The sequence below is a fragment of the Lutra lutra genome, chromosome 5 (assembly GCF_902655055.1).
Source record: "Lutra lutra chromosome 5, mLutLut1.2, whole genome shotgun sequence".
Classification (NCBI taxonomy): Eukaryota; Metazoa; Chordata; class Mammalia; order Carnivora; family Mustelidae; genus Lutra; species Lutra lutra.
In genome coordinates, this window is record NC_062282.1 from 11,941,125 (window position 1) to 11,968,055 (window position 26,931).

A 26,931-nucleotide genomic window follows, 5' to 3' on the forward strand; every position below is an offset into this window, starting at 1 on the left:
TGTGAGGGACGGCGTGCTTCAAGGCGGAAGGTATTGGACATGTCCCGCACGATGTCTGTCGTCATGGTCTGGGTGTGGGGTAGCTTCCCATGTTCTCTGAGACAGTGGCCACATATTTATGGCCCGTCATCACCGACAGTGTCTCTGAGGTTCTAGTGACACCTTCTAGTTGTGTAATGAAGGCTCTCTAGCTGAGCTTTCCCTGACTTGGGAAGAGATGGCTTTTTCAGTTTGATCTTCACGCTCTACCCCCACAAGCATGAGATAGTCACACATGTTAAAAAATACTGCTGTTTAATTTTCTAGTCATGTACTTTTAAAAAGCTGATACAATTAGACGTTTTTTTCCCCATCTTCTCAGATCTGCCCCTGAAACCAGCCGAGAGCTACCCATCTTAATTCCCAGCACTCATCTATATGGAGGAAAAGTCTCTCAGAGGAAGCACATGAAAATCTGTCCCCATGGTGGACACACCCAAGGTCACTTGATGTCCGGAAATGTGAATGCAGCCCTGTGATGTTCATGGCTGACTTATGCCCTTACATTCTTTTTTTTTTTTTAAATGAGGAACAATATGATTACACAGCACTGAAAACAATAAACACGAAAGGCTTGCCTGTTTCTTCCTTTTTTTTTTTTGCCCCTTCCAGTGTATATTTCCATTCCCACTGTTGTCTATGCCAGCTGACCTATTTATACCCCTGCCACCCATAATGAAAAATAGTTCTCTCCTCATTTATTGAGCCTTACATTTATATACAAATGACAGACTCTGTAAAACTGCTGTAAATAAAATACAATGTTCATCGATACAATACGTTTCAACTGCAGGTCTGTGGAGCACACAAGCAATCACCGTATTGTATTAGAGACATTTTATTGAAAATGCGAAAATAGGAAATGTATTATAGCCTAAAATAAATTACATAACATATACAGTATATATTTATATCTTTAAAATATTTTTGTGTTTAGGTTCTTTCCGTCTAGGAATTTTGACTAAATCAAGAATTTAGTGAACTGTGTCCATAAATTTTTAAAGAAAAAACCCGCTTTCCAAAACTTAGAAAAATATACTGCACTAAATGGATCTCAAATGTGTCATTTCAGGGAATATCACATAGTGACTTTGCTATCGCTTAGAAAATGTCTTGCTTTATCGTGTGGCGTGAAATTACCTGTCCCGCGTGGTTATGACTAAGAGCAGCGGAACCAGGTAATGAATCTACTTCGAAAGTTACGATACAGCAACCTGGCATTAGAATGCTAGATTATGACTTAAAGCTTCCGTTCACTTTTTTAAAAACTAAGAATGTGAAGTTAGAACGCTCCGTTTCACTTGCTCTAGCGCCATCTTCAGGAAAGGTGAGTGAAAAACAAGCCTTCGGGGAAAGTCATGCCTGAGGATGCTGACATTTGGAGATGCGCTGTCCTGACAACTTAAAAAAAATTAGCTCATGTATGTACACGGCGGGGCCTGAAAGGTGGGAGCTCGCTCAAACCTAGGAAAATGCCGGTGAGATGCTCTCGTTCAGTCCGCTACGCCCCTGGCGGCCCGAACCTTCCCACGGGAGGGCAGGCCTGGCCGTCTGTCCGGCCGCGCAGCGCGTTCACAAAGGCACCGGTCAGTGTGAACGGCCAGGCCGGCCGCCGCCCGTCGCGGATGCTCTGCTTGGGGGCGGGGGCCATTGGTGGCCGCAGGCCGTGCGGGGTGGAAGGCCTCCGGGGCCGCGTCTCTCCGCACAGTTGTGTTCCCGGGAAGCCAGCCAGAGGGAGCCGAGCTGTAGCGTGTGGATTCGGAAGAGAGATGCGGAGGGACAAGGTCCAGGCCGGCCCTGGGCGGGGGTGGCCGAGGGCGCCGCTGGCACAGCCGCAGTCCTTTGGTTCCGAGTGGAGATTGTCCGAGGGAGGAGGAGGAGACAGGCTGTTCTAGAGGCAGCTGCGCCTTCGGGATTTCGGGGGAAGCGGGGGCGTGAACTCATTGTTCTGTTCGTGTGCAGGAGGTGATGGCAGAGACCGCAGTTCGGGTCCCCGCAGCCGAGTGGGCGCACCCAGTATGCCGCAGAGTCTCCGCGAGACCTTCACGGTGAGGCCTCTTCCCTGACCCAAACCCAAACCCAAATCCAAACCCCCAGCAGAAGAAAGCAAGCACGACGGGAGAGATGTCGCTGCGCTGCCCCCTCGGCTGCCCTGCTGTCCCCGCGTCCCGCTCGCTCCTTAGTCGTTCTCCTCTGGCATTTCCACCACGTCGGTCCCCTCCTCTGCCGGTGGTATGTCTGTCATGGCCGAGTCCTCCCCCTCGGCCGCTGTCTCGTTCTCCATCTTCTTTTTCTAAACCCAAGAAGACTCATGAGTGTGGGGCTGGGACAGGGACGTGTCACTGCAGAGCTATGAGCGGGCAGCGGCTGCCTCGCTGCAGACCTGGGTCCCGTTTCTGGTTGGGGGGACGTCCCCGAGGCTGCATCTGATCGGCATATTCCTTTCTGTCTGGTTACTCGGGGGGGCCCGGCGCTGTGCTAGACGCTTTGGGGGATCCTGGCTGCCTCCCCCACACCCAGAGAGCACAGGCAGCTGATGGGGACCTGCCTCTGCATCCCCCGCCAATGGTGGCAGCACCTGCCCAGCCATCTCATCCAGCCACATGCAGACTGTGCCCCCTGGGGATGAGCTTGGGCCCCTCCCCTCCAGGCCACCCCAGGTCCATGTGTCTTTCCCACTCTGCTGGCTGGCTGTCCCAATTCCTGGTGACTGGGATGCCATTTTGCCTGCCTTGCAGTAAATACCTCTCTGTGCCCTGACCTCTTCTCCTTGGGGATCAGGTTCTCCAGCGCCGCCCCCCAACCCAACCTGCCGTTCTTGGCTCACTGGAGACCCTGTCATTATCGACACCCTTGTATCACTGACAGGCCAGCTGCAAGGACACAGTTCTCCACCTCTTGCCACTGCCCATCCCTCTCCCCTTCCAGGCCCCTGTCCCTACAACCCATGAGCCTTCTTGTCTCCTCCCCTTCTCATCAGCTTAAATGAAATGCTCAACAGTTATAATCACTTCTGTGCCCTGTGCCTCTTTCGTTTCATCTCATTTGTAGGTAAAACCTGATCTGGGTTGGGTCCAAATCTCTGCTAAGTTCAGCCCTCGCCACCCAGCTGCCGTGGCTGGGGTATCGCCCTGGGGAGCCCGGGAGATCTGTCCTTGGCTCCTTCCCTTCCCTCCCCCAGCCACTCCCTGGCTAATCCTCTCCCTCCTGCTCCCTAAGCAGTCATAACCGTAGGACTATATCCCCAAACAGCTAGGTAGCCCTGCAGGATAAACGAATTGCGTGCCAGAGTATGTAGTGTGTGTGTGTGTGTGTGTGTGTGTGTATGTGTGCGCGCGCGTGTGCACGCTTGCGCTCACGTGCGCGATGAGGAGCTGAGAAGACTTCCTGAAGGGCCAGGAGATCTGGGGTTGAAGAGGGGACGGGATGTGCAGGGGCAGAGTCGGGGAGGGCATCCTGACCAGCCAACGTTTGCTAGACCAGTCGTCCCTCCGCAATCAAGTCCGAGTTTATAAAGACTTAGAGGACGGATAGTTTCAGCATTTTCTCACATGGCCAAAGCTTTAGTTTCTACAATCTGTAGTTCTCCTGAGGAAACACGAGGATGCAGGACTGTATCCATTCTCCACTGTCTCTCCTGAGCAGTTGGGCCGCCTTTTGAGACAAGGCGGGTGTCAGGAAAAAATCCACATAATGGTTGTAAGGAACAACCCACAAATGGCACACTAGGGTGTCCCCTTGCTAGTGAACCTGACCTAGGACTGAGCAACTTCTGGCCACGAGGGTTCCTCACACGCAGGAGGGGCCCTGAGTTCTGGTGAGCAGCGTGGGTCCAGCTGAGGTGGGCTGTGTGTCCGTGACTGTGGGCTCCCCCCCCCACTGCGGCCGCCTCCTGCCATGGGCCCTCAGGGAGCCACTCAGAGGTCCCTGCACCTGGGGAGGCTCCACGACAGCACGGGTGTGCGGGTCTGGGGCAGGCTCACCTGTTTCCGATAGACGTAGCACGCGGCTATGGCGACCATGGTGGATTCTCCCACGAATCCTGCCAGGAGGGAGCCCACACCCAGAGTGGCTCCGTGTACCCTGGGGATGAGAACACAAAGGCCACTGATCTGTTAAAGCCGTGCCAAGGCACAGGTAGAGCGGAAGCCCAGGAAAGGTGCAGACAAGAGAGGAACCAATTGCCCCCGAGCTCTGCGGGTAAGGGCTGCACCTGATACACGCTCCCCCCGCCCCCCGCATGGGGAGGGGACCTGGAGGTCCGAGGTGAGCTATCCCCCACTTCCCGTCCAGGTCTTGGCCCCACACTGCTGGCTGGGCCGTGGGCCATGTCCCTCTCACTCGTGAGGCCACAGCACTTGCTGCCCTCGTCTCTGTACAGAGACGGGAGCTCTGAGGGTGGGGGTCACGATGTCCTTGCTCCTTTGTGTTTCCCCTTCCAGCGCCTGCCGCCCGTAGCAGGTGCTCAGTGAATAGGGTGTATGGGCTTGACCCCGAAAGGACGCTTCTAGAATGTTGCTGATCTACCCTCCACCTACTGCCTGGGCAGGGAAAAGGTGCCACGCTGCATTTCTAATCCTGGGTGTGCCTGGGGATGGGACATGAAGGTCAGAAGAGGCAGAAGGACCTTCAGCCCCGGGACCCTCCCCCTCCCCCCGCCAGCATCATACCCCCTACCCCGCCCCGAGACATACCCCAGGTAGGGCAGGACCACGAGGCTGGTGATGAGGACAATGATCCGAAGCACGGAGCTGGGGGCCAGCACGAAGGTCTTCTTCAGAGTCATCAGCCACCCGGTGAGATGCGCCCTCACAGTGACTGAGGGGACAGTAGAGGTCTGGTCAGCGATGCCCTGCTTCTCCTAGTCCTCAAGCTCTCCCCCGTGCCTCACCAGCCCACCCGAGCTTGTGGGGTGGCTGCATGCGGACCCAGGCCTTGCTGCTGCGGCCCTGGGCTGGCCACCGCATCTTCCAGCCAGGGCTCCTGACCCTGCTCCCGGGCCTGTGACAGCCCTGTCCCTTCTGGGCTCCCACCTCACTGCAGCCCTTTGCCTCCAGACAGAGGGTTGCCGGCAGCTGCCTTTCTCCACTGTGACTGCTGTCCTTCTTCCGCTGGACCCGGCCTGGCCCTGGGACAGTCCTGCCCATCCTGCCCCTGCCGCAGCCCCCATCCCGCCCCAGCCTGGCCTCAAGCTCTGATCTCTCCTCCTCAGAAGAGAAAACACAGAGAAAAGCCACAATTTGCCAGAGGTCCAGTTGGACTGTGGGTGAGGAGGGAAGTGGGACCAGAAGGTCTGTCTTCCTGGGGGTGGGGGGACATGGAGACTAGAGTGGGGAGAGGGAACGATGGGGCTTCCCTAGTTCCTTCCCAGCCACCCTGGACCGCTGGCACCCTGCTCATCTCCTCTCCTTCCCTAATGGCCACCCCGCCTCTGTCACTACTCACAAGGGCCTCGCCCTGTATTCCCCTACAGGCTGCCTGTCCATCCCGGGAAGTGTGGGGGCAGGACGGGGTGCCCGGTCGGGGCATGGACGAGGGCTCTGGGCGCAGACACGCCTGTCAGGAGGAAGTGCCTGGATGTTCAGACCTGATGGGCAACCGCAAGGGGCTGTTGGAAGCTATGGCTTAGTCCTCCCAGGGTAGCAGAGCCAGGCAGAGTCCTGGGGTAAAAATGCATGCCCAGGGTACATTTGGAGGAAGACACTCTTGTCTTCCTCATCTCCGGGGGGCCCTGCCCGCCCGGGGTGGAAGCCTTGTGTTTATGAGGCACAGACACACACTTGGGCTTAGGCGAGGCAGAGGGTGGGCACCCGCTGGAAGGCTCTGCCACTTGGCCTGAACCCTGCAGGCTGCAAAGACAGGTGGGGTGTGATGGCTGGCCCGGCGCCCTCCGTGTGACAGAGACAGAAGGGAGTCCGGGGACTAAAAACCAGTCTAGTCCCAGCAGGATTTGTCTGGGACTCCCACCCCGCAACCAGCTGAATCCGGGGAAGGAGCAGCACATGCCTTCTTCGCCAGCAGGGGGCAGCCTTGCTCCAGGTGGGGTCACCCTCCACAGCGTGGCTCGCCGGCCCGGTGTCCCTTTGACAAAGACCAGACACCACCCCGTGGCCACGATCTTCCACACCTCCGTTTCTTCCACAGCTGGGAAGGTGACACCTGAGAGACCAGCCTCCAGAAAGGCTCAGTATTCAAGAGCAGGGGAGGGGTGGGCTCTGATCCAATGCAGGGATGGCACCAGTGGCCCTGGCCTCCTCTAGCTCTGCAGCCCATTTCTTTCTTTCTTTCTTTCTTTTTTTTTTTTTTTTAAAGATTTTATCTGTGGCCCATTTCTTAACTGTGGCTTTGTCCCTTCTGCCTTCTCAGCTGAATGATTTAGTGGATTATTTGGGCATTAATTTTAAGAGTTTATTTTTAAGTCATCTCTACATCCACCATGGGACTCGAACTCACAACCTTGAGATCAAGAGTGGCAAGTTCTTCTGTCTGAGCCAGCCAGGCACCCCTGGGCAATACGTTTTTGGAATAAGTAATGACATGCACTTGGTACAGAACTGAAAAGGGAGGGAATGCAATACAGAGATCTTTCTCCCAGGCCTGACTCCCCAGCCACTGGTCCTGCTTTCCAGAGGCAATCACGGGTACCAGTTTGGTGAACTGCTTCCAGGAACAGTAAGTGGACACCCAAGCACTTACCATGAACTTGACACACACGGACACGCATGCGTGGTATGATTGTTACAGAAAAAGCAGCATGCTAATCAAAGATTCTGCAGCCTGCTTTTCTCATTTAATAAAGAACAGCCTCACCCCCATATAGTAAACCACCTCCTACAGAATCAGCTTGGGAATTTTCAGCCTGGCTTATTTTTGACTACGGACATTTTTCTCTCTGGCCATATGCCGTCTGGCCTCAGCCCTGCCCCCAGAACCTTAAGTCCAGCAGTGTTTTTCTGTCTCTGTATATCTGCAGGTTTTAGCAGCCTTTCTGCCTTTTTGTCTATTATTTTTTAAATAGCATATTATAAAACTGACTTTGGAGCATACAGATCTAAGAATTTTAACACACGCACAGATCTGTGTAGCCATCGCCACGACCAGGACACGGAACAGTTCCACGGCCCCCCCTAAACTCACGCTGTCCCTTTGGGTGTGTTTTCTTTTTACCATGTCTGCGACCTTGTCCTTGAAGGAACAAATCATGTCTGTCCGATGTGTTTCTTGACCTTGCAGCCCACTGGATGACATGTTCGCCCCTTTCCGATCCATTGTGACATTTTACCGTTTCGGTTTGGGACATCACCGCAAACATTTCCAAAGAAAGAAGACCGCATCGGGCACGCAGTGAGACAGACAGACATTTTCCTTTCATTCTGTCTTTACCTGGAACTGGGAAAAAGGAGAAGATGCGCAGGGGTACGACGCAGAGCTCTGCAAAGGCGAAGTCCACGCCGATGATGTCGATCAGAATTTTCTCAGAAACGTTGGGCGTCCAGAACATCACGAAACAGAGCTGGGGGCAGAAAGGACAGACAGGGAGGTCATTAGCAGGAGCGTACATGAGTGAACCCACATCAAAGCCGGTGTCTCGAGTTGGAAGGAGGGCAGGGGGGCCAGCCCATCAGTCCTCCAACTGCCGCCCTTCGGCCGTGTTCTCACCTTCAGACACCAGCCCCGCCCATTTGGCACAGGTGCCCCAAAGGGACCCCCAGAGGGACCCCTGCAGCGGGTGGGTGGTGGGCTAGTGAGGGAGACCAGCTGCTCTCACGGAAGGCGTAACTAGATCACTAAGCGGCCCGGTGAGCCCAGGGTGAGCGTGCTGAGTCATGGGATTTTTACGGCTTTCCCCCAAGACTGGGAAGTGACCCGAAAGCATCTGGCATCTACATCTGCACGCGCAGAGCCACCCCGAACCAGCGCACCTAACGGAAAAGGAAACAGTGAGACTAACACTGAGGATGGGTCTGGGATGTTTTCAAGGTCTGGTTCAGAGAATGAGAGGCAACAGCCACAGAATGTGCACCTTTGGAGAGCAGGTGGGCAAGGAGTGCACGGATTTCACAGAACCCCTCCCCCACAAAATGGCAGGGGGTAGGGGTGGGGACTGAGTTGTCTCCAGCCCTTCGTCGCCTCACCCTGTCAGGAAATGTGGCAACAGGCCCTTCTGCAAGTGGGGGTGAGAGCGGGGCCAATAGCAGGCCGGTGGAAAGTCTAGTTAGTGAGCAGCTTGGGCACAGCTGCGTCTGCACAGCTGGTGAGTGTGGCCCTGACCTTGGGAGGGCCCTGGAACGTCATCTCTGCGGTGGAGGACAGTTGCTGCCCAGAAACGGGGGATTAAGGGAAGGATGACGTCAAAGGTCCTGTCTTTTTCCTCTGATCAGCTCCCGGAACACAGGAAACCAGCTGCATCCCTCCCGGGGAGAAGACCCAGGATTCTGGAGGCTGGAAGATCTTGGTGAGGCGGCAGCCCCTCCCGTGCCGGACTGGCCGCCAGGAGGCCACACGGGGGATCGGCGACCTCCGCACATGCATGGCTTCGGGTCGGCTTCTGATGCTCCCAACAGTGGGAGACAAGCAGAGATCACCAGGCTTCACGGCCGGTCTCTACGCCGAAGAGGCTCAAACGGGGGAAATTGGGAGGAAACAGAGAGAAAGCAGAGAGACAGAGAGATGGACACACACATGCGCGCGCGCGCGCACACACACACACACACACACAGGGAGGGGGGAGAGAGAGGAAACTCCCCCACTGATATTCTCAGAGTGATAGAAGATCCTGCATCCGTGAAATGAGGCCCAAATGGAAATGTTATTTTAAAAAGACATTTAAAGAGCAAGAAAGTACTTTTGAAAATTAGAAAGATTAAATCAGAAATAAAATTCACAAAATGACAGTAAGATAAATGTTGAAAAAAATGTTGTGTGGGAAGGAAATTCTTTGAGGCCTTGAACATGTGAAGATGTCTTTCTTCCAACACACTTGATTGATTGATTTCTTCAACTTTTTGAAGAAATCTACAACAAAGATGGAGCAGGACAAAGATACGGGAAGAACAGCAGAATGGGCTTGAAATATATAAATCAAAGACCCATCGCAGAGGCCCAACGTTCAAATCATACGAGTTCCAGAAAGAACAGTGAAAATCTGAGAGCTGAACCACACAACTCTGAAGACCTTCGTGGGGTCCATCAGTGGACACAGCATCATGGATGAAGGAAGACCCCCAAGTAGAGCACACGCAATGCTGGAGGCAGAGACAAGAAGATTCTAGGAGCTCCCAGGGGTAGACAGCTAGAAAGCTCACACCGAGAGTCAGAAGACGCGGAGCAGTAAGTTCGGAGGGAAAATGGTTTCTAGCCTAGAACTCAGAATCAATCAAGTGTGTTGGAAGAAAGACATCTTCACATGTTCAAGGCCTCAAAGAATTTCCTTCCCACACAACATTTTTTCAAGAAGCCGCTGGGGGTATCCACTGCCAGAGCAAGGGAGGAGTCATGGATGAAGAAAAAGATATGGGATTGATCTCAAGAAAAAGCCATGGGGAATCCCTGGGATGGGATCAGGGAAGACCCCAGAAGGGCCGAGAACAGGCCCAGAGGTCAGCAGATTTGCACTGAAACTGGCTGGAAGAGGAGACCCAGTGAGGAAAATGATGAAGGTCCAGGAAAAACTACAATTTTTTTTTTTTAGAAAAGTGGGGAATCAGAGCTCGGCTGTCTAGAGTTTGCCACAGTTGGAACTCTTCGAAAGAGCTGGGGGGCGGTAAGGGGCTTTGGGTACAAAGTACAAGAAGGAGTACGCAGGCTGGGGGAAAGGCTGTTGGTAACAATCCTCAGAGAACTGACTTTTTAACCTTCGTGTGTGTATAATTGACAATCCCGGAATTAAAACATGTAATAACAGAACTTTGGGAGAGAATGCTAACCACTTGCCAACGTCACCAAATATTTTCTCTCCCTTTTTTTAGGGACAAGTGAGTCTTCTTTAAAATGAAAGTGAATACGTTCAAACGAATCACAATCATATAAAAACAGAACACTGAAATTTCAGAATACCCTCTCCTTTAGTCTTTGGGTAAATTAAGTTTCATGGAATTAGGCTGGTCTCATTACCTATGTTGTCCTGAAGTATTTTCTCAAATACCTTGGAAGATCTATTATAAATATGTTGTACCTTATAAATGTAATGGACATTTTATTCTATTGGTGCATTCTTCAGCATCTGGAAAGAATATTCCATTGCTTTTCAAAAGTGACAGTTGTACAATCATTCAACCCTCCTGCCTAATGCCAATTCTCACACCCTGTTTTTGACACGAAGGGAAAAGTACTTCCTTACGTCCAGCAACCCAGAGCCCCGAGATTTTATTACCTAGTGTCCCGGACAGGTGGCCTTGTCATCTTTTCCCACCGCAAAGCTGCCAGCCTGAAATGCAGAGATGCACGCCTACAGCTCGGGGAGGGGGCGGGTGGAGGGAGGAAGGTAATTTCATGCAATTCTAACTTCAAAATGACACTGAGCACAGGACTGGGACACCATTCATTTCCCTGATGAAGAGACAGATCATCTGTCCTTCCAAATATTTTCCACTGCAGCAAAGCCATAAAGATTAAGATAAGTGAGCATCACCGTGAGTCTGGACTTGCTTTGTGCCTTAGGAGCTGTGGAGGGCAAGCCATCCTGGGTTTTCCTGGTTGGAGGGAGATACCTTGGGCATATTCTCCTAAAAACGTAGGCTTCCAGGAGAATCGCTGGCATGCTGTATTTCTACTCTAGCCTGCAGTTTTCTGTGAGATAATGCTCATGTTGCACCCTCTCTGTGTTTTGTAAGTCACCGTAAAGTCGCCGCTAGGTTTCAACAAACCCAGGAAAAAGGCGGGTATAACCACATGTCTGAGACGGTGGTACAAGGAAGTGTCTGCGGCCAAGGCAGGTAAACCCTCCCCCTCGCTTCTCCACATGGATAATGTTTGTCTGTAAGATTTCACTGCCTTCAATGAGATTATCCGTAAACTGTTGAAGGAGGGAGTACAATCCGAGGACACAGCAACAGCGAGTGGGTCCCTGTCACCCGACACGTTTATACTCATCTCAGCCTGGACGGGGTCGCCGTGCTGGTCCCTTGCAAACCAAACGGTGAGGTGTAGTGGGTCGCTAACAGATCCTCTGGGAGAGCGGCTTGGTATTTCACTTGCAAAATTTCACGGTTTTGACTTGGACCCACGGAGCAACTCCGGTCTCCATCTGGTCTCCATCCATGCCAAGGACCCCTTAAAAGTCCCCATCAAGGCCACATGCCACCGAGGTGCCTCTCTGGAGCTTTCAGTCACATACACGAGAGCCTAGACTGGCTCTTCTAGAACAAGGAAGCTGGAAGCCATCAGTCTGGTCTGGGGCTTGAGCAATCCCAGGTAACTATTCAAAGAGAAGGAAAACTGCCTATCTCAATGCTTCCTTTCTTCTCTTCCCCAAATTTCTTCTTCTTCTTCTTCTTCTTTTTTTTTTTTTTTAAAGATTTTTTTGTACATTCATTTGAGAGAGAGACAGAGGTAGCATAAGCAGGGGGAGAGGCAGAGGGAGAGGGAGACTCTCCAGCGAGCCAGGAACCTGACATGGGGCTCGATCCCAAGACCTGGAGGTCATGACTTCAGCCAAAGGCAGACGCCCAACCATCTGAGCCACCCAGGTGCCCTTCTCCCCCAAATTTCTAAATATGGTCCCTTTGCCTTTGCTGTGCTTCCAGCATGAAAATGCCCGCTGCCTTCCAGCAAGCTCCTGAGAAAATCACTATTCCCTGCATCACCCAGAGAGGAATACGTGCGACTTAGAAGTAGGTGTGGTATTGGTTAAAAACGGCCATCAGTAGCGATCTGCTTGTCATCTTCCCCTAAGAATAACAACCAGATCACCTCTCACCAGCCTGTTTCCGAAAACAAGAAGCTTTAGAAGTTAAGCTAACAAAGAACATTTCAGGAAAAGTGTCATTCTAATGAGTTGCCCAGAGGTCGCTTCCCTGGGAACATGCCCTCCCAGTTGACCATGACATGCTGTGTTCCTCAAATATTTGCAGAGCCTAATGACATTGACTTTTCCAAACCAGAACACAAACCTAATAAACTACGGACAATGAACAGAATTTGTTCTCCTTGGAGCAGGTGTGCGGTTGGCTTTCTTTCCCCCCTGCAGAGCTTGCTGTCAATATTATCTCATTAGGAAGTAGCCAGCAAAATGGAACAACCCACTCAGTGCCCAGGTCTGCGTTTTTCTATTTATTCTCCAATAAAAGGAACCAGAGCTTCTTAGGAAAGTGGCTTATTCGAAGATCGGGGCAGGAAATATACGAGATGATCTGCCTGGAGTAACGTGTCAAAGGACACAGGAGCTCCCGATAGCGGGAGCTGGAACAATTTGAACACCAGAATAATACAGTATTGAATTATGACCCACAGTATACAATAACCACCCATGGATCCAGCTGATTTAAACAAATAGGGACAAAGCTCCCACACAGACTGCCACATGATTTATCTTTTGGATGAGGCCTCAAGGGGGTGGCGCATACCTCCCCTTCCCGAAACGTGGGCTGACCACAGCCACTGCCTCCGAGAGACAGCGCCTTCCCGTGGGGAAGCGGCAAACGCGGTCTCGGCCAAGCGATCAAGGCCGAGGTCAACGGCGATTAAGTCATGTTGACTGCACATATTCTCGGTAAGATGGGGGAACAGCTCTTCACCTGGTCGGCTTCCTCCCCCCAGACCCATAAGCCCAGTCTAACAGAGAAAAACCTCAGACGCACCCAAATTGGAGACCTAACAAGTATTCCTCAGACTCTCAAGGCCACCAAAAACCGGTTTGAGAAACTCTCACAGACCAGAGGAGGCTAACGGACGGGAAGGCTCACTGTAATGTGGTCACGCTGCAGGGACCTTAGAACACAAGAAGGACACGAGGAAAAAGCTGGTGAAATCGGAACGAGCCCTGGAGTTTACTTCATGGTGGGGTTGGCCTCTCGTGTGGGTGCCTCGCACGGGCCCGCGTGGAGCAAGATGGAGTGAGGTAGCTCTCTGACCTGCCTCCGCCAAGTTTCTGTAAACCTAAAACAATGCTAAAAGCTTATTGAAATAGAAGATCCGTGACACATTCCTCTTTTATTTGACAGACTGTGACTCTTTTTCTGAGGACCAGGCCACTGACTCTGACATTTCTATTTTGAACTTGGAAATACTTAGTTAAGTTTCGAGATATACTCTTCTCTAGCAGAGCATGGACCTCTCCAGACAGAGCTTCTACCTTCACGATCGCCCATCTCCTGCTTTTCCTTTCCTTTCATTGCATTAGCCTGTTTAGAAACTAACCACCTCCGGACACAGCCCTCTCGTTCACCATCAGGACAGGAAGCTCCCAGCGGGTATAGAGGCCACGGTCATGGTTTGAATGACGGTGTGCCCCAGAGGGGTGATCTGTTAGGCTGGCCTCACCTGGACGTAGTTGTTCTGTGATGGGGGCAGTATTTAACCTTTCGCTTCCAGATTTGTATAACGATGATCTAAGCTATGACCAAGTTCCGCCGTGTATTAGAATCCTCAAACGGGATTACAGCATGCTCAGAGGGCGAAGGAAGCCCTAAGCCTTACAGAAATTCCCCTCCTGGGTCTAAGACCCTACAGTCTGAGTCAATGTGACCAGAACCACAGAAAAGGCGTCCTCTCCAAGCCATGCTTCCTCACCCGCAGAGTCAGTCCCTGCCCTGCCCTGGAACGGGGATTTGGGAATGGGATTTGAAGAAGCCAGTTGCTTCCATCAGGGTCTGAACACAGAAAGCCTCTAAACCCAGCCACCGTGGCACAGCAGTGTCTGCACGTCCCGAGAGGGACCCATTCCACAAAGAACCATGGCCAAGAGCTCTGGGTTTGACTTCATGTCCAGAAGCTGTTGACCATGCCTTTGAGGAACTCACAAAGCTGTCTTCATGACCCCCAATGCTCAGGAGGAGTAGCGAGTCAGAGATTCTGATCCCCGAAGTTAGAAAAAGGGAGACGCACGCAGCTGTTTTGAATTAATGTGGTCAGCCCTGGGCATCATTCTTATTTGGAGATTTTACTTAGAAAGAAATTTCAATATCCTTTTAATTGGACTTAAGTCTCTACTGGGTAAGCCGGTGGTTAACCCGCAACCGCACCGTGTCCACAGAGGTGGTTAGGAGCTTGGCTCCCCACCACGGGCTTGGCGACTGTGTGGATTTCCATGCTGGTGCCGGCAGCTTCCCCCAGTGCAGGCGACCAGACCACCAGAACGTCCGTGGCCCCACACGGAGGGGCCTGCCCTGTGCCTTCAGGGCCCTCTCAGCCCCTGGCGGAGTCCACGGGATCAATCGGTCTTAGCCACCGTTATCATAAAAGCTTTCCTGGGACACAAGGAAATGTTAATGGTGGAGTCATCTGTAGGCGGTAAGATTAGGATTATATTGATTATATATATTGATATATTGATTATATTGATTTTATTTTCCTTGCACTTTCCCGTTTTCCACAAAGCACATGTAATCTTCTTCCTTTGTCAGAAAAACATTTTAGCATAAAAAGGACCCCTGAATCTGCTTCCCAGATAAGTCAATATGTGCTTATGGCATGGGTGGGAGAAATCCTGATTTGGACGAGGGGCAGCTTTTACAAGGTGGCTGACAGTTCAATTTTCTTTCTTTCTTCTTTCCTTTCTCTCTCTCTCTTTCTTTTTTGGGTAAGATTTTATTTATTTACCTGACAGAGAGAATGAGAGACCACAAGCAGGGGGAGCAGCAGAGGGGGAGGGGGAAGCAGGCTCCCCGCCAACCAGAGAGCCCGATACAAGGTTCGATCCCAGGACCCTGGGATCATGACCTGAGCTGAAACCAGATGCCCAACCGACTGAGCCACCCAGGTGCCCCATGACAACTCGATTTCCATAACCAGTGTCCCGGGGAGCGGTGTCCCATGTCATGGCATTCGGAAGGCACGCTGATTTGATTTGCTTGCGGGTGGAGGGGCACCATCAGAAAAAGCAGGACCCTATTGGGTAGCCCATGACTATCTTGCCTGAGTCTTCAGGGAGAGCTGATGAAGACCTGAGGAACATCATTTGGTCTTTTGATTCTTAGCATGGAATTGCGTTGGCCATATGCATGTGGCAGCGGTGGGGTGGGGTGGGGGGGAGTTCAGCGAGGGTTTTGTGAATCGTGGTCATGGTTCTGGGCCAGGTGGGGGGTAAAGGGGGTGGAGAATGGGGGTGCCATGGTCAGAATATTGTGCTGACAGGCCCGCTGCTCTCTGGTGTTGTGTGAGGACTGACAGGGGGCAGGCACAGGCAGAAGCAGGGAGCCCCGTCGTAGTGGGGGGTGGGTGTTACTGTAACTACAGTTACAGTACAGGGAGTTGGCGGAGAGAAGAGGAAGGGTGGGCTCGGAGGGATTTGTGGTTAGTATTAAAGGGAAGTGCTGGGTCGCGCGCGCGTCTCAGGCTCTGAGAACGGGGCGCGGGTCCGAGAGCACCAGGCTGGGCCTTCGCGCACCTCTCTCAGGGGAGAGTGTGGGGGCGCGTCTCAGGCTCCGGAACGATGGCGCGGGTCAGACGCCGGCTGGGCCTTTGCACCTCTCTCGGGGCGGAGGCGGGGCGGGGCTCGATCCCCTCACAGGGGCCAGACCCCAGGCCATCTCGGGCGCGCTGGCGGCTCAGGGACCAAGACCGGGTTTGTCCGCCGCACTCTCTCCGGCTCCGCGCCAGGGGAGGCTGTCCTGGGACCGGGGACTCAAGCCCCTGTCCCTAGGCGCCCCGATTCCCACAATTTCCCGCCGCGATCTTTTGCGCTTTCGGAGTGCTTTCAGCCAGTCTCCAAGTTCATGCTGGTCCCCAGACGCAGGGCACTGTCGCTCGCTCGTATTGGGGGCGTTACTTTCCAACCGGTCGCCTCTGGTGGCCCCCTCCCCCTTTTGTTTATCTTCCGATGTCAGTCCGCCTTTCCCACTCCGCTTTACCTGCCCACTGGCGTCTTCTGCCCCTGTAGAGATCCAGATGTGTGCAACTCTGATCTCGGGCTGGTTTCACGGGTGATCGGAGTTCTTTGGTAGGCAATCAGCTCACTTGAGGGTACAGGTTGAAAAGGCGCCTCCTCCTACTTCCCCGCCATCTTGTCCCCACGTTGAGATGTCACCTCACACCAGTTAGAATGGCCAAAATTAGCAAGACAGGAAACAACATGTGTTGGAGAGGATGTGGAGAAAGGGGAACCCTCTTGCACTGTTGGTGGGAATGCAAGTTGGTGCAGCCTCTTTGGAGAACAGTGTGGAGATTCCTCAAGAAATTAAAAATAGATCTTCCCTAGGACCCTGCCATTGCACTACTGGGTATTTACCCCAAAGATACAGATATAGTGAAAAGAAGGGCCACCTGTACCCCAATGTTTATAGCAGCAATGGCCACGGTCGCCAAACTCTGGAAAGAGCCAAGATGCCCTTCAACGGACGAATGGATAAGGAAGATGTGGTCCATATACACTATGGAGTATTATGCCTCCATCAGAAAGGATGAATCCCCAACTTTTGTAGCAACATGGACGGGACTGGAAGAGATTATGCTGAGTGAAATCAGTCAAGCAGAGAGAGTCAATTATCATATGGTTTCACTTATTTGTGGAGCATAACAAATAGCATGGAGGACAAGGGGAGTTAGGAGAAGGGAGTTGAGGGAAATTGGAAGGGGAGGTGAACAATGAGAGACTATGGACTCTGAAAAACAATCTGAAGGGTTTGAAGAGGTGGGGGGGGTGGGAGGTTGGGGGAACCGGGTGGTGGGTATTAGAGAGGGCACGGACTGCATGGAGCACTGGGTGTGGTGCAAAAACAATGAATACTGTTATGCTGAAAATAAATTTAAAAAAATGATTTAAAAAAAAAAAAAAAAAGGGAAGTGCTGGGGACAGAGGTGAGGCCGGAAGAGGGAGGGACATGGTGGGATGTGAATGAGCTGTACTCCACGTCAGCCTGGAGCCCGGGGCCACCGTGGGTGCCCTTCTGGCCTGTCTAGTCCAGTTTCTCCCTCCCTTTTGCTGGCTGCCACCTGAGCTAGACGTGGTCCTTTCGAAGAGCTTTCCCAGTGCGAACAGTGAGCTCATGACCCAGGATTCCTTCAGGATGCCTCTTGGAACCAGCGTGAGTCCCAGTTTTGAAGAAAAAAAAATGCTATCTTACTAGAGCAGGAATGACTAAAGCAGATAAAATGGGTGAAAATGGCCAATGAGCCCCATTTCAGGACATCGGCATTGAAGAGGGTGACAGGGGTGAGAGGGTGACAGGGGTGGGAAGGGGGGGCAAGCCTGAGGCAACAGCCAGAGGGCATGGCTGCTGTCCTGTGGGCTGGCACTCTAGGGGACCGCCGATCCATCCTGACAGAGAAGGGACAGCAGGGGACAACGCAGAGGGATAGGACACTTCTGCAGAGGAAAAAGTCACAGACAAGGAAAACCTGGAGAGGAAGGGTCACGAGTATGACAGCACTAGCCAGCAGGGAGGTGCAGGGCCCGGAGTCTGTAAGGTCAGGCCGGTGGACAGCAGTAGGGGCACGAGGTGGGGTAGACCGCAGCTGTCACAGAGACGCAGAACGTGGAAAAGCACGTTACAGAGTGTCTGTGGCATCCCTGATAGTCTCAGCGTGGCTTGAGGACAGTCACACTTGTTATGCATCTTCCCCTGCACACATTCCTAAGGGAGTCCATGCACAACCCCAGCGCACAACTCCCATCCCCCTGCCCATGTTAAAGCACAGCCGTGGTAAAAAGTTCACGTTCTCAGATGTCATTTTAAAGTCAGCTTTTTACAAGAATATGAAAACGGAATCATCCCTGCCATCATTTCGATGGAATGAAACTGCCCCATTAGGACACCCCATCAGGACACTCAGTACCTCTCCCAGAGCAAAGCCCCAGCTCGGAGCAAAGCAGAAATGATGCAATTCCTACAGCAGGGGGCGCCATGCACCAAGTCTGCAGAGGGGGTTCCTGTTAGCCGCAGAATTCTTCATTCTTTCCCATTCTTGCCTGATTTGAAGAGTGTTTAGAAAGTTCCAACCCAAGCTTCTGCTTAGCCTTAATTTTCCGTTGGCTGTTCACAGTCAAACTGAAACGTGCTCAGGGCTGGGGACAGGGAGACGGGGAGATGTTTGGTGGGTGGCAAGTTTCAGTTTTGCAAGATGCAGAGCTCTGCAGATGGACCTCGGTGGTGGCTGGGGCACAGCCGTGAGAATGTACTGACCTTCGTGCATGCAATGTATGTATGAATGTAATGTACTTTAACACTTAGAACTTGAAAACCTTTACAACGTTGCTTTTTTTTTCTTCTAACAATGTTGCTCTTTAACAATGGTTAGGATGCTAAGTGTTCCAGAGAAGAGAGTTTGGGGAAATGGGAGGGGGAGACAAACCATGAGAGACTGCGCACTTGGAAAAACAAACTGAGGGTTTTGGAGGGGAGTGGGCTGGGGGGGGTGTTGGGTGAGCCTGGTGGTGGGTATTATGGAGGACATGTATGCATGGAGCACTGGGTGCGGTGCATAAAGAATGAATTATGGAACACTGAAAAAAAATTAAAAAAAAAAAAAAAGATGCTAAGTGTTCCATTGGGCGCATTTTACTGCAATGAAAAGACCTTTTTATACTGTCATTTCACGATGAAGTTCTTGGTGGAATTCTGGGCACCAATCATCACTGTTTTCACCTCCTCAGAGTTCCTCCCAACAAACCAATACGCCCCACAAATCTGCAGGGCCAGGATGATTTCCTTAAAAAGCAGATGCTGGCGAAAGTGGGGAGGGAGCGCGAAGCTTCGGTGGGAAGGAGAAGCTCTTACCCCTTCTGATCAGGCACCAAGAACCTTCCATCGCTACACACTCTGCGGGGCAGCGAGGGAGAAAGCTTTGAATTCAGTTTATTTACCTTGGGTCCTTTTTGTCCTCCTCATGCACAAGAGGGTCATTTTCTTCTCCCGGATAATGTGAACAACGGGCGGGCAGTGTCCAGGCGTGGGGGTGGGGCCACCAGGCAGAACAAAGCCTCAAACAGGCCGTCCTTGTTGGAGACACAGGGTCAGCATGGTACTGTGGCCGGAATAAGGCCCGTAGTGTCCATTGCCCCGATGGCCGAGGGACGACGGACAGCCCGCGGAGAAGTTCAGCAGCAGGAAGGTGAGACTGGGTCACTCTCATGAGCCACATGTTTAAGTCTTTGAAGACAGGGCTGGCCAGACAAGGTCTCATGGGCAGTGGCTTTCCCTGGTTTGCCTGCTCAGATTCGGCAGCGCTCTGGAACACAGCCGGACGGGCTTTCCGGGCTGGCAGCCCTGAACCGGGCGTGATCTGAAGCAGGAATTCTTGATGCCTACGGGGCGATGCGCTATGCAACCCCACGAAGCAGCAAGAGGGGAGGAGGGACGTGCGGCCAGAGCATGTGAGGCCCTCCCGTCTACATGTGGAAAGCAGATGGACACGGGACATGGGAGCACTCATCTAGAGCCCAGGATGCAACACTGGCCCTTAAATAATGCAAAATGGTTCCTAACGGGGGACACTGAGGCAGTGGCCGGCGGCGCGGGTCATGGAGATGTCCCCAGCCTGCAGGCAGGGCACCTTCCTTCCCCAAGACGCTGCTTTTTCTGCCAGCAGCACCTCGGACCGGGAGAGCAACAGGTGGCCGGAGCTCGGTGCTGGCCGGGATTTGGGATGCTCTACGTACTGATGGGGACAGCGACTTAGCTTCCAAAGGGAACTGGGGGGACGAGGAGGCAGAGCCAAGTTCCTGTTCGTAGCTTTGGGATTTGTGCTTCCTGGGGACTTATCTAGTGTGAACAGCATAAGAAGTATTTCAGGATTATCTGAACCTCACTGAAAGCGATTATCTCCGCGTGTCCCAGAGAAAGCACCAGTCCGCTTCCTTCTCTGATGCTGCTCTCTGGCTCTCCGTCCCTCCTGGAGGGTCCCTCGAGGCCTGAAGCCCTAAAGCTTTAGGATTAACATGTTTTCAATACCAGATATCTTCGCCTTAAATTCTGCAGTGGCCTCGAGCCCTTGATGGCCCCTATATCCCTCCAGGCTTGGGGCTCTGGAAGGCAAGGGAGGCAGAGGCGGCCCGGTGTGTTGTAATCCCATGCCTGATTTCTACAGACCACTCACTCAGTCCTGTTTGTCCATCAGCCTCCACCCTAATCCTTCCCGCACAAGGCTTATCTCGGGAAGCTGGGGTCAGAGATGGAGGACAGCCTCCTGGATGGGACTCTGACCTGCCAGGAGGAGGACGAGGCTCACATGGGAGTGAGGGACCGCCCCCCCCAGTAACCGGGGACAGTAAAAACAAAAAACAATGACCTAAAGACAACAGATTTCAAATTTTGTGGAAAGGAGGTAAGACTGAGTAGTGCTGGGGCTTCTGAAAAGGGCTGGAATGCTCTCCAAAGAGAGATGGCCTCATACACCTGGATAAGAGGAGAGCACACAGGCAGCTGCTTGCACACCGATGTGTTTGCTCAGCCCAGCCTTCCCCGGCTGCCCGTCCGAAACGGCCTCTCCCTCACGCTGCTGGCTTTCCTTTTTCTCTAAAGGACCCTATGCACTTTGCAGAGGGGCCATGAAAAGATAGATTGCCTTCCAGATCCCAGACCACACCAGTATCGATCGATTTATAGAGCAGCAGGTGTGATTAAGTTAAGGATCTTGAGATAAGATTATCTGGGAATGTCTGGGTGGGCCCTAAACATCACGTGAGGGCCGGGGAAAGGGGGGTCCGGGGAGGCACCGAGAGGGTGGGGTGATGCGCAGGGAGCCAGAGACCAGAGTGTCATGTCCCACCTGCCAAGGCAGCCGCCTCAGGGAGCTGGAAAGCACAAGGACCAGGCCCTTCTCCGAAGCCAGAGGAGGGAGGGAGCCCCCAACCCTTCCGCGGCGGCCCTGTCCCCTGAATTTCGGCTTCTGGCCTCCAGAACAATGAGAGAGCAAACTTCAGTTGTTTTTTAAGCCATCAGGTCTGTGATGATTGTTACACCAGCCAGAGAAACTACCCCGCTGCCCGACTCCATCGTATCCGTGTCCTGCCTCTCTTCCCCAGGAGATGAGAAATCCCATGAGCAAAATGACTTGGTGTGTTTACTTCCCCGTGGAAGCCTCAGAGCTGGGCAGGCAGCAGGGGTCCAGCCCGGTGGAAGGCTCGCCACCAGCAGAGCCTCGAGCTTCATTCCAAAGCTCAGGCTTTGGACAACGTTTGCGATGCATTCGTGTGTGGCTTAAACTCCTCCCGTGCGGGCACGTCTCATATTTGGTTGGTGTCTACAGATATACTGGACTTCTGAGCCAGAAGACTGAAAAACATCGATTTCTCTTGCTGGGTCACAGCAGACTGTGGGGTGACTGACATTTCTGAGCTGGAGGGGCACTGCCTGTACCCCGCCCTGGAGCCTACAGACAGGAAGGTGCGATGGGACATGTGAAGAGCTTTCCCGGGCCTCAGGGAGAAAAATGGTGCATGTATTATACGTCTTGTGTATGCATCAGGTCCTTCCATAGAAGATATGTATAAATCGATCCAGATGCCGATTTTTGTCGAAATGCCCCAAAAATTCCCACAGAAATTTGGAAGGATATATTAGTAAAACTAGAAAAATTCACAGATGCACTCATTGGCATCCAAGGTACCCAGAGCTGTTTGTTTACATAGGCAGACATCTTATGCTCCCTTGGAATCCCGCGTGTCTGGGGACTCCCCGAGCACAGGAACCGCACTCTTGGCTTACAGCCTGCCTGACGTGAGCTAAGCTGAAAGGTCTTACAAGGTGGGTATTTTTATCATGTCCTTCTGGCAGCCAGGGAAGCCGAGGCTGTTTTGGATGACCTTCCAAGCCACCCAGCAGGTGCACGGAGGAGCCAGTATTTGACCCCAGGTGCTGGGACCTCAGGGACACATCTGAGGTAAACACCACACTCTGTGGCACCGAACTCAAGCTGGAGGTCAATCCCTCTCTCTGGCCCCCTGGCCATTCGGTGCAACATGCAGCCCTGCCTCCGAGCCCCTCTCGGAGTTGTGAGGCTCTTGAGCTCTCCAAGCCCTGTCGGGTAAGAGCCATCTCTCAGGGAGGATGAAAGAGAGGCAAAGGCCATCTATCGTTACCTAAAAGCGACTGGACTTTCCAAGTCACCTTCCAAGTCCACCTCCAGGGGCAGGGGACGGGAAGAGTCAGAGCCATGACATACCTGTGTGACCTGAGTGTTTTTTGATTGTTCTCCTTTGTTCCCGGGTCCTGTGGTCTCTGGCGTCGTCAAGCACATGAAATGATCATGTAGTGTGCGAACTGGTGTTTAATGTCCTCGATGTGCTCATCTCACACACAGCTTGAGGGACACACGTCTGTGTGGCGTTCTTCGAGATCACGGAGGTATTTGCCACCGGCTTTGCTGATGCCCTACGTATCCTACTAGTGTCAATCAAGAGGACACCCAGAGTTTCAGGCCACCGCGAACACGCACACGCCCAGGGCCCCACGCGCCTGGGGCTGTGTGAGCGCGACTGCGGTCAGAAACCCGAGAAGCCGCGGACGTCAGCCTCGTGCTGTCCGTGCATCTTCTTGTGAACGGCTGTCTGGAGGGTCTGGACGGGCTCTGACTGTAAGCGGAGACTAATAAAAACTGCTTGAAAGACCCCCGGAGAGTCATGAACAAGGACTCCTCAAAGTCTGCGACTGAATCCCCACCGGGTTACTTTGCCATTTTGCCGGAGCGGCAGTTCACGACCGTCATCTTACTCTGATCAACCTGCTGTTGCGCCAGAAGAGCCTGGGGAGGCTGGGGAGCACGCCAGGGAAGCGGGGTCGGCCGGCGGCCCTCAGCCCGGGCAGGATTCTCCGGCCGACGGCGACTCTGCCGCGCCCCCGGGTGGGGACGACCGCATCTTACCCGGACGTGTGCTCTCTGCACAACACAGGTGTGTTCAGACCCGGTAAACCGAAACTAAGTAATCTGTATCATTTTGTGCCAAATCAGATACCATTTATAAGATCCGAGGGGGAAGAAGTGGAAGTATCCACGTTCTGAGAAAATCTGGGGGAATAAATACGACTAAATTTGTTCCCGGGAAAGCGGGAATGTGTGTTGGCTTCCCAGTGTTCGTGACGGAGGGCCCGGTGCAGAGGCACTAGGTCATTCGATGAGTGGAAAGCAGAACAAAGCCGGAGAGCAAAGTTACCTAAATTGAACACGGCTGCTTCTCCTGGACGTTGGGATGCCAACACCGCCCCGCCCCCCAAGCCCCCAAAAAACCCATATCACATCAATCTGGGGACCATCCCGTCCCCACGAAAAATACTTTTATCTTACATGGAGAATCGGGAAATAAAAGAATAGAGATGTCTTATGGAAACCGTAAGTGGGGAGATTAAAAAGAAAATAAGTTGTAGAATCGTTACGTTTGGCTGATCACTTCATGTGGCCTTCAGTGACTACAGCAAGATTCTTTCTTTTGGAAACAATGGGGTGTGAGTTCCCCAAACTGGAAGGCTTAGGGCAGCTCAAGGTTCTGGCCTCCCAGGCCTGGAGTCCAGCAGTGAGGAGGCAGTGCCGCAATCAGTCTGCAATGTCTGGGGACAGTCCCCTCCAGGCCTGTCCTGGCTTTTGGCCGCAACACATGGTCGGATGCCCCTCCCCGGGTCAGACCAGCAGTCCAACTGAATTAGAGTCCCCACACCTTCCTTATTCACCTACTGGGAACGCATCTTAACCTATTCCCAAATACGACCTATTTCCACATTCTGAGGGACTGAGAGGGGGGGTAGGACTTCAATATAGCAATTTTTGGTGGACACAATTTAAGCCACGAGAGTCTGAAACAGACGATTCAGGATTGAAGGCAGATTCACACTTTCCCTTTTTACTACCCATGATGTCAAAAAAGCAAAGCTTAGGAGGATCTGGAGTAAAAACCTATTTTAAGTTTTTAGAAAGAACCAGATTCTCCAGTAGTAACAGCTCCTGCCTGGGACCCTATTGTGTGAGGCAGTGCTGTCTGCTGGTACCTGGTGGCAACCTTCTCTCCCCACACTAAGTGACAGCAACACACACGCACACACCACCAAGCAGCCTCCATTTGTTGAAGATGAGGGAGGCCAGTGGGATATACTCTGGAGACCCTGGCACAATCCCAGGACCTCAGCAGGGTCTGAATCTGGGGTCTCAAAGCCACCTCTGGAGAAGCCTGGGAAGACTCTCAGTCTATACCTGCCTTCCTGAAATAGGCCAGCTCACCAAAAATTGGAAGAGCTTAATTGGCCAACTGACAGTCTGACAAATTCACTGATTTCTTAAAAATTTGTCTTTTTAACTCTTCTAGAATTTATAATGATTCGTACTGGGAGGATAGGCAGGGCCCTGGAGGGCTGTGAGGGCCCTAGGGGTCTCTGGGGCCTTCACATCCTCCTGACCTATCTGTGTCCCTCACCTCTGTCTCTACTCCATTTTGCCCTGACTTCCAACCTCTCTGTTCATTTTCTGACCCATAGTCTCTCCCCCTTCTCCTTCTGACCTGCACTCTTCCATCTTCCCCTCTTGTCTTTCTCTGGGTTAAAGGGATGCTGGGTATGATTGTATAGGTTGTTCACTGCACAAAAGTACCCGCCTAGCTCTGCCCGCCAAGATCCATTTGGACGGATGCCCATTTCCATTTTGTAGAAAGGGGGTTGGGGAGGCCTCATCAGCAGCCAAGCCTGTGCCTTGCACGGATTCTTCTCCAACTCTCTTGCAGCAGAGAGGCCGCCCTCTTGGCACTTGCTCCCCAAAACTAGAGCAGAAAAGAGCTTAAGAGAATACCAAATGTTCTTAAAATGCTATTGTGAAGTCAAAATAGAAATGGGTCAACTAAAATCACCCAAAGATGTTAAGACTTCTCCATTTAATTTGATTGGCTATGAACTTTAGAAATAGGTAAAGAGGGGCACCTGGTGGCTCAGTGGGTTAACCCTCTGCCTTTGGCTCAGGTCATGATCTCAGGGTCCTGGGATTGAGCCCCACATCATGCTCTCTGCTCGGCAGGGAGCCTGCTTCTCCCTCTCTCTCTGCCTGCCTCTGCCTACTTGTGATCTCTCTATGTCAAATACATTAAAAAAAAAAAAAAAGAAATAGGTAAAGAAAATATCTGGAGTAGATTGGCAGTTTGATAAATTTAGCAAGTCAATCCACTGGCACCAAACTGGCCTAGCACCCAGGAATCGAAGTCCATTGTCTATATATCAAAAGGATTGTTGAGAAGACACATCCTACCCTGGTTAGCAGTTCCTATTTTACCCCTAAATCTAGAACCCAGGAAGGACTCAGGGTAAATCTAGAGGGGCTAACTAATAAGAGGGTGAGTTTCTGCACATTTGGTATTACCAGTGCCTTTCCCCAAGAGGAAAGAATGCTGTTCCTGCTTCCTGACTACAAGCTCATCACCACCTCCTCCAGCTTGTGTTCCCCATGGTTTTCTGCTAGAGAAACAGCCTTTAGGACATAGTGATTATCACTGGGTTTCACGGTCAGTCACAGAAGTGATGGAGACCCAGGCTCTAGCAGAAGGTTCAGGGTACAACCAGCCACTGGTTCAGATCCCAGCACTGGCTCGGCTTTGCTGTGGGCATGGCTGATGGCTGCTCTGCCATGTGCCCTCTTCTGCGCAGCCTCTGCACCACAAGCTCTCGAAATGCAGCCCACTATCCAAAGTCTTTCTTCCAAATTGCGTTAAGCTGTGTACATTCCTGAGCCGTGTGTTCCTTTACCCCAAACAGCAAAAAGTTAGTCACCTTACTAACACGGTTTGCATCATGTCTGCTCCTTTGCTGCCATGGAGGGGACCCCTGTTGATCTGACAGTTCTACCATTTTGAAGCTCATTTCTTGGAGGGTCTAGAGCTCCCCCTTCCCTCACCCTCCCTGCCATCAAACAGGACCATCAGCGCTTATTCCTGAAGGCAGCTCCGAGGGGCCGAAAGGAAGATGCTTCCAGAATATTTGTCCTTTTCAACTCTACCCGCCTCCTCAATCCCTCTTCACGGATGTTTGCTGCCTTCCGTGAAGGAACACTCCCAGATAAGAGCATGAGGCAGAACCCACTTTTGGAGTAGGATAGAAACTCTGAACTACATTGCGAATCCACACTAGGGTGTGAATAACGATGTGCATTGTAGCATACCGGAGTATTAGTGTCTTATTAACCGTCAGAGGGGACACAGCCATATTTTTCACAGGCCAAGGTGGATGTTGACCCCCAAAATGTCAGGGCTCCAAGAGTGAGCCCATTCTGATGGAAAGATGGATTTTTTTTTTTTTTTAATTCTAGACAGCATACATTTTCTCTTGAAAAACAGTCAGCATCCCTGGGTCACTGAGTGTCTGTAGAATCTCTGGAGCCAGCTCTTCTCAAAGACCCGAGGAGAAGAGCCAGCGAGCCCACAGAAGCAGAGCCCTAGAGAGTGCTCTGATCCCAGGTGATGTACAGAAGGTTCTGGAACCATCAGAAAGCTCAGAGACTGTATGTAACCTCATCCACTGGAATAAACACAACGTGCACTGCTCTTGAGTATTTCGGTGGCCTCTGTCATGTTAGTTCCCTAGCACTAAGAAGTTTTAAAGTTAAAAAAAACAAAAATGGGGGGCGCCTGGGTGGCTCAGTGGGTTAAAGCCTCTGCCTTCAGCTCAGGTCATGATCCCAGGGTCCTGGGATCGAGCCCCGCATCAGGCCCTCTTCTTAGTGGGACGCCCGCTTCTCCCTCTCTCACTTCCCCTGCTTGTGTTCCTGCTCTCACTGTATCTCTCTCTGTCAAATAAATAAAATCTTTAAAACAAAACAAAAATGGACTTGAGAAGA

The 26,931-nt window shown here is 52.2% G+C and overlaps 1 protein-coding gene across 1 annotated transcript in view; it reads right to left on the reverse strand.

Annotated features, from left to right (window-relative positions):
• Positions 1–275: 275 nt before the first annotated feature.
• ANKH (ANKH inorganic pyrophosphate transport regulator) overlaps positions 276–26,931 on the reverse strand; it is a 131,361-nt gene continuing 104,705 nt past the window's right edge. Inside the window, exons 9-12 of the mRNA XM_047730636.1 lie at positions 7,423–7,552; positions 4,734–4,857; positions 4,023–4,122; positions 276–2,332 (exon numbers count right to left, since the gene is read on the reverse strand). Coding sequence (XP_047586592.1) covers positions 2,219–2,332; positions 4,023–4,122; positions 4,734–4,857; positions 7,423–7,552 — 468 coding nt within the window. The 3' untranslated portion in view covers positions 276–2,218. The remainder of the gene's footprint in view (positions 2,333–4,022; positions 4,123–4,733; positions 4,858–7,422; positions 7,553–26,931) is intronic.